This window comes from Trypanosoma conorhini, assembly GCF_003719485.1.
Source record: "Trypanosoma conorhini strain 025E chromosome Unknown Tco_14.4_contig_00033, whole genome shotgun sequence".
NCBI classification, from domain to species: Eukaryota; Euglenozoa; class Kinetoplastea; order Trypanosomatida; family Trypanosomatidae; genus Trypanosoma; species Trypanosoma conorhini.
In genome coordinates this window covers 37,871-43,014 of record NW_021704119.1, presented here as the reverse complement: position 1 = coordinate 43,014, position 5,144 = coordinate 37,871, and the positions used below count along the sequence as shown (strand labels likewise).

The window sequence follows — 5,144 nt, the reverse complement described above, 5'->3', positions numbered from 1 at the left end:
TCTGCGGCGCGAGGCGGCCGCTGTCTACACGTGCAGCATCACCTGCAGCCACTTCTTCGCCGACGCGCGGAGGTCCCCTTTGGCAGCAGCGTGGGCAGCATGCATGGGACCGCCTTTGTCGCCCTTCCGGGCATCCGATCCAGCGGTGCCTGTGACGCCGCCTCCCGCCGGCGCGGGAAGACTTCCAACAGCAACCGCCTCGCTTGAACCGGCGGCCCTCTCCGCAACGCTCGACTTCCAGGATACGTCCGCCCTCGGCGACGCACTGAGCTTCTCTGCCGCGCCAAGCTTCCCTGTTGCACTGGGCTTCTCTGCCGCGCCAAGCTTCCCTGATGCACTGGGCTTCTCTGCCGCGCCAAGCTTCCCTGTTGCGCCGAGCTTCTCTGCCGCGCCAATCTTCCCTGATGCACTGGCCTTCTCGCTGGTTTTGGCCCTCCCCGCGGGGCCCTCTGGCCTCCGCGGCTGTACCTTTCTTGCGGAGGTCGCGGCCTCCGCAGAAGTTCCCGCCGCTTCCACCTCTGTCGGTCGCAGCTTCGCCATGCTTGTAGGGGCAGAGGTAGCGTCGCGTGCGCTGTCCATGGCTTTCTCCTGGGCACCAATGGGGACGTCAGACGCTTGCCTGGGGGCATTCGACGAGAGTGCGCCAACCGAGGCTCTGTTCGGAAGCGGCTGCGCGCTGCCTGACCTACTCCGCTGCAGGCGGTGGAGCAACTGCAGCAACAGCAGGGTGTCAGCCACGACAACGCTGCTTAGGTACTCCGCCTGCGCGCCTGCGCTCTCGTTGTTAATGTCCGCGTAAAACGGAGTCGACTTCGTCCCACCAGGTGGCTCACCTCCCTTTGAGCGGACGACAAGCTCCTCCAGGTCGAGGAGTGCCGCGTGTAGGTCGACGTACTTCCTGGCGAGGGAGCGCACAGCGCGGTTGGTGGCAGACCGCGTCCGCTCAACGACTTCGCCCTTTTCTTGCGAAGCTCGTCCAGAATGGCTGCGGTCTTCCGAGGCCTGCCTGGCGGGGAACTCGTTTTTAAGCTCCTCATCCGCCTCACGGTGCTCCTGCTCGAAGGTTGGAAGCATCACGCCAAAAGCTCCAACCAGGGAGCTTCCTCTCTGCGGCGTCCCACCTTTTTCCGTAGGCGCGGCAAGTTGGGAAAGGCGCGAGGGCGACCCCTCCCCGGGCCGCGGCGCCGCCCCAAAGACAGACGAGGTGGACCGCGAGGTTGGATTGTGCGAGCTTGCCACACTCGGCCGCCCCTGACCCGGTGAGTGCAGAGGCAACTGCACGCTACTGGCGGACTGCCTGCCCAACCGCCAACTCGTCTGCGTCCCCTGCTCCCGCACCTCGACCGCCTTCGTGTTGGCCGTGTCGGTCGTAACCGTGCCGGTGGGGCCCCACTGGCTCGGCTCATAGGAAGCCGCCAGCCCCTGCGGCCCACTGAGGCGGGACGGCAGCGGCGAGGTGGTGGAAAGGCGATCCGCCGAGTCTGGTTTTTCGGGCTGCCGCAGGGACTTCTTCCTGGACTCCCGCGAGCGCCCCGACTCCTTGGACGTGGAGCCTTCGCCGACGTTTGCCGCGTGCGACTGCGAGGGTGACAACAGTCTGCTGTCTTGCATGCTCTGTAGCTCCGCCGGCGCCATCGGCGGCACGGGGGCCCCGTGCGAACTGGAGTCCGAGAGCCGGGTTTGGGAGTCCAAATCGGAAAACTTGGGCGGCACCGCCGTTTCCTCGAAGGCCTGCTCCGTCTTGATACTCTCGTCTTGGCCCAAGGCACCGTCGCCGTCTCTGTCGCCGCAGCTCGGTCGCCGTTCCTCGCCGGCCTGTTCAGGGGGCTGGGGCCCCTCGTGGGCTGCGGACTTGGAGGCGTTCAGGAGGTGCTGCGTGGCGCTATGCAAGGGGCTTGCCACCGAGGCGTTGCTGGGCGTCGTGTGGTGTGCCCCAGTGGCCGCTGAGGAGGCGGCGGCGGCGGCGCTGAAGCCCAGCGGGGACTCGCAGCGGTGCGACCCCACGGCGTCCTCCCGCGACATGCAGAGCGCCTCGTAGGACTCGGTGACGTCTTGCACGTGTTTGCGGTACATGGTGTGGCGCAGCATGACGTACTTCTTCTCCTCCGTCACACTGCGGACCTGCGCCTCCAGTTCCACGACGCAGAGCCGCAGGCGGGCCTCCGCGGAGCGGCCCTCGACGCTGTTGGTGATGCGCTCCAGCGCCTCCGGGCTGTACTCGTCGCCCTCGCCGCCCACGCTGCCGAGGACCCCGTCACGTTTTAGGAGCCCACCGTACCCAAGCTGTCGCCGCAGGTTGGCAATGATCGTTTCCTTCTGCGAGAGCGACACAAGCCCCTCGGCGACGCGGCTGTGCAGCACCTGCAGTTCCTCCTCGCGTTTTGCCATTTTATCCTCGATCATCTCCGCCTCTGACTTCATCCGGGTGATTTGCTGCCGCAGCAACTCCGCCATGACGTCCTGCTTGGCAACGTCCTGCAGCAGCTGCGTGTTTTTCCGCTCCAGCTCGCTGGCCCGCATCTCCAGCAGGCTGTAGGACTCCTGCAGCTGCTCGTGTTGCCCCTCCAGAACGGCGTACTGCTGGTGGCGTGCGTGGAGTTCCGCCTTCGTGGACTCCAGCGTCGCCTTGGTGGCGGCGAAGCGGTTCTGCACCGCCTCGAAGAGCTCGAAGGAGACGGTGATGGAGGGGATGGTGTCGCCGGGGGGCCCGTCCTCGCCGTAGAAGAGGGCCTTCATCGAGTAGTAGCCGGGGTTGCCGATCGCCTCGAGGATGCGGTGGTAGCCGTCGCCGAAGGCGAGCGCCGCCCGGGCCTCCGCGGAGGCCGACGCCGCCACCGCCGTCACGCGCGTGGGGGAGGCGCTCGACGACGCCGCCGAGAGGCTGCAGGTGCCGCCCGCCGTGTCGCCCGGCCGGCCGCCGCCGCCGCCGCCGCTCATCTCCGACTGCGCCTGCGCCCGCGTGCGGGAGGCGGGCCGCGTCCCCGGAAGAGCGCCAGAGCCCTCCGACATCCCTCGCTGTGGGGCCGACGCGCCGGGCGCAAACAGACAAACAACCGAAAAGCAATAAAAATAAAAAAAGAAGAACTTCTCTCACCTTCAACTTCCGCGCTAAGAGAAACTCGGGGGTGGAAGGGGAAAAAAGAAAAGAAAAGAAAAACAGCGAAGAAGAAGAAGGGGCATAACTTCAGCGACAGACCCATCCACATGCGGCAGCAGCAGCAGCAGCAGCAAAAATGAAATAAACATGTCAACAAAAATGCACGCAGACACACACACGCCAAGCTGCATCATACCACGTGCGCCAGGGCGCTGTCTAGCGAGCCTCCGTACGCCTCGCCAAAGAGGTTGAGGTGGGAGAGCAGTGGAAACACCTGGTACCACGGCACTCGGGACGCGTGCCCCGCCTCAAGCGGCAGCTCCGCCTCGTACGCCGCGTAGAAGTCGCTACCAAATCCGCCAAAGAGCCGCGTCATGGCGAGGTCCACCTCGCGGTGACCGTAGAACGAGGACGGGTCAATGAGGTACGGCTCCCCAGCCTCACCGTACATGACATTGCCGCCCCACAGGTCACCATGCAGGAGACTCGGCTGCGCGGAATTCCGCGCAGCGTAAAAGGCGCGGAAGCGGCTGCTGAAGAGCGCAAACAAGCCCTCACGGCGCTCGCTCCAGTAACCTTTTCGCCGCGCCAACTCCACCCGCGGCGCCAGGAGGCTGTCGATGTAATACGTTGCCCAGTCCGTCGACCACCCGGCCGGCGTCTCACAGCCGGCCAACACCAGCGGTACGGAGGAGCCGAACTGACCGTTCGGACTCGTCTGCCGGTGCACCATGGCGACCATGCGGCCCAAATCCGCCGCGTTCCGCCGCACTCCAGCCGGGGCGCGCTGGATCCACGTCATGACGAGGTAGGCGTCGCCGTCCACCTCACCCACCCGCACCACCCGCGGGGTGCGTGCAACGGCCGCCAGAAGCGACAGTCCCAACGACTCCGCCGCATAGAAGGCCGCCGTGGTGCCGCGCTGCAGCTTCAAGAAGTACACCACCCCCGCCGCCGCCATCTCGAGCCGGTAGGTTTCGTTGATGTCGCCCCCAAAGACGCGCTGGGCACGTGCGACCTTCGCCGAAAGAACGCGCGAGAAGGTTTCCTCCAGCGAGGCCGGCATGGTGCGCTGAAGTTCCGCGTGGCCCTCCCCCGGCGCCGCTGACGATGGTGCGGGAAAAAAAAGAGATTGCTGCGCTGGCTGAGGGCAGCCGTCGCGGCACGCAAGCAGAGAGACGCGTGAGTGAGGAAAAGGCGGGAGAGGAATAGTGTGCAGCGACCGCGTGAAGCGCAATCGCAGAGAGTGGGAAGAAGTGACAGTATGACACCCCCGTGGAGAAAAGTAGAGAGAGAGCAAGCGAGAGGAGGAGCGGGGGGGAACCGCTTGGGGCGAAGGCGACGCGAACGCGCCTCAGCCGCCTTGCCCCTCCGCAAGCAGCTGCGTGTACTTTGCCCGCATGGTGTGGTAGTCCGACGGCAGCCTCCGCTCCGCGGGGGGTTGCTGCAGGAGGGTGTTTGTGAACGCCGCGAACACCGTCAAAAACTCCAACGACCTCCGCCGGCTGCCGCCGCCGCCGCCACCCTCACGCTGCCGCTCCTCGTCCAGCACCGCCTCCAGGGCGCACTGCAGGACATCGTTCATCACCCTCGGGCTGAGAAGCCGCTCGCCCGAGGTCTGCGGGCGCTGGCTCGCGGCGTAGATGTACCTCACGGCGTCCAGCGGCCTCCGCTCCGTGAGAAGCACCCGCACGACCATCGAGTCCGCCCGCAGCCGCAGCAGCATGTCGACGCCCAGCTGTCGGTACTCGCCACCCATCGACAGCAGCTCCATCGCCGTGGGCACCTGATCCGTGATCATGCCGGGGAGCAGCAGCCGGTGCAGCGGGCCGCAGTCCAGCTCCGCGGCCCGCAGCAGCCGAAGAAGTAGTCGCTGCAGGCCGTCTATTAGAGCTGAGCCGCTCCTCATCACGCAGGAGGCGTACTCAAGCAGAGCATAGAAGAGGTAACGTGCGAAGTACACGCGACCCCGCACACTGCAGCCCTCTTTTGAGGCGTGCGCGTCGTCGTCGTCGCCGTTGCTGTCGCCGTTGCTGTCGCTGTCGCC

At 66.1% G+C, this 5,144-nt stretch overlaps 4 protein-coding genes across 4 annotated transcripts in view, besides 3 other annotated features; all 4 read right to left on the bottom strand.

Annotated features, from left to right (window-relative positions):
• Positions 1-24: 24 nt before the first annotated feature.
• Positions 25-3,009, bottom strand: Tco025E_01117 (uncharacterized protein; the record flags this gene model as incomplete). The annotated part of the gene is made up of 1 exon (XM_029368055.1): positions 25-3,009. One exon carries the CDS (start codon positions 3,007-3,009, stop codon positions 25-27), a length of 2,985 nt encoding a protein of 994 aa, XP_029231861.1.
• Positions 3,010-3,038: 29 nt separating this feature from the next.
• Positions 3,039-3,081: a microsatellite.
• Positions 3,082-3,137: 56 nt separating this feature from the next.
• Positions 3,138-3,174: a microsatellite.
• A 32-nt stretch (positions 3,175-3,206) lies between these two features.
• Positions 3,207-3,230: a microsatellite.
• Positions 3,231-3,287: 57 nt separating this feature from the next.
• On the bottom strand, positions 3,288-4,163 carry Tco025E_01116 (fructosamine kinase; the record flags this gene model as incomplete). Its single annotated transcript, XM_029368054.1, has 1 exon — positions 3,288-4,163. One exon carries the CDS (start codon positions 4,161-4,163, stop codon positions 3,288-3,290), a length of 876 nt encoding a protein of 291 aa, XP_029231860.1.
• Positions 4,164-4,451: 288 nt separating this feature from the next.
• On the bottom strand, positions 4,452-5,006 carry Tco025E_01115 (putative dispersed gene family protein 1 (DGF-1); the record flags this gene model as incomplete). The annotated part of the gene is made up of 1 exon (XM_029368053.1): positions 4,452-5,006. One exon carries the CDS (start codon positions 5,004-5,006, stop codon positions 4,452-4,454), a length of 555 nt encoding a protein of 184 aa, XP_029231859.1.
• A 16-nt stretch (positions 5,007-5,022) lies between these two features.
• Tco025E_01114 (putative NADH-dependent fumarate reductase) overlaps positions 5,023-5,144 on the bottom strand; it is a gene marked incomplete at both ends in the record, with an annotated part of 3,000 nt that continues 2,878 nt past the window's right edge. The window contains one exon of the mRNA XM_029368052.1: positions 5,023-5,144. This exon is cut by the window's right edge and continues 2,878 nt beyond it. Coding sequence (XP_029231858.1) covers positions 5,023-5,144 — 122 coding nt within the window.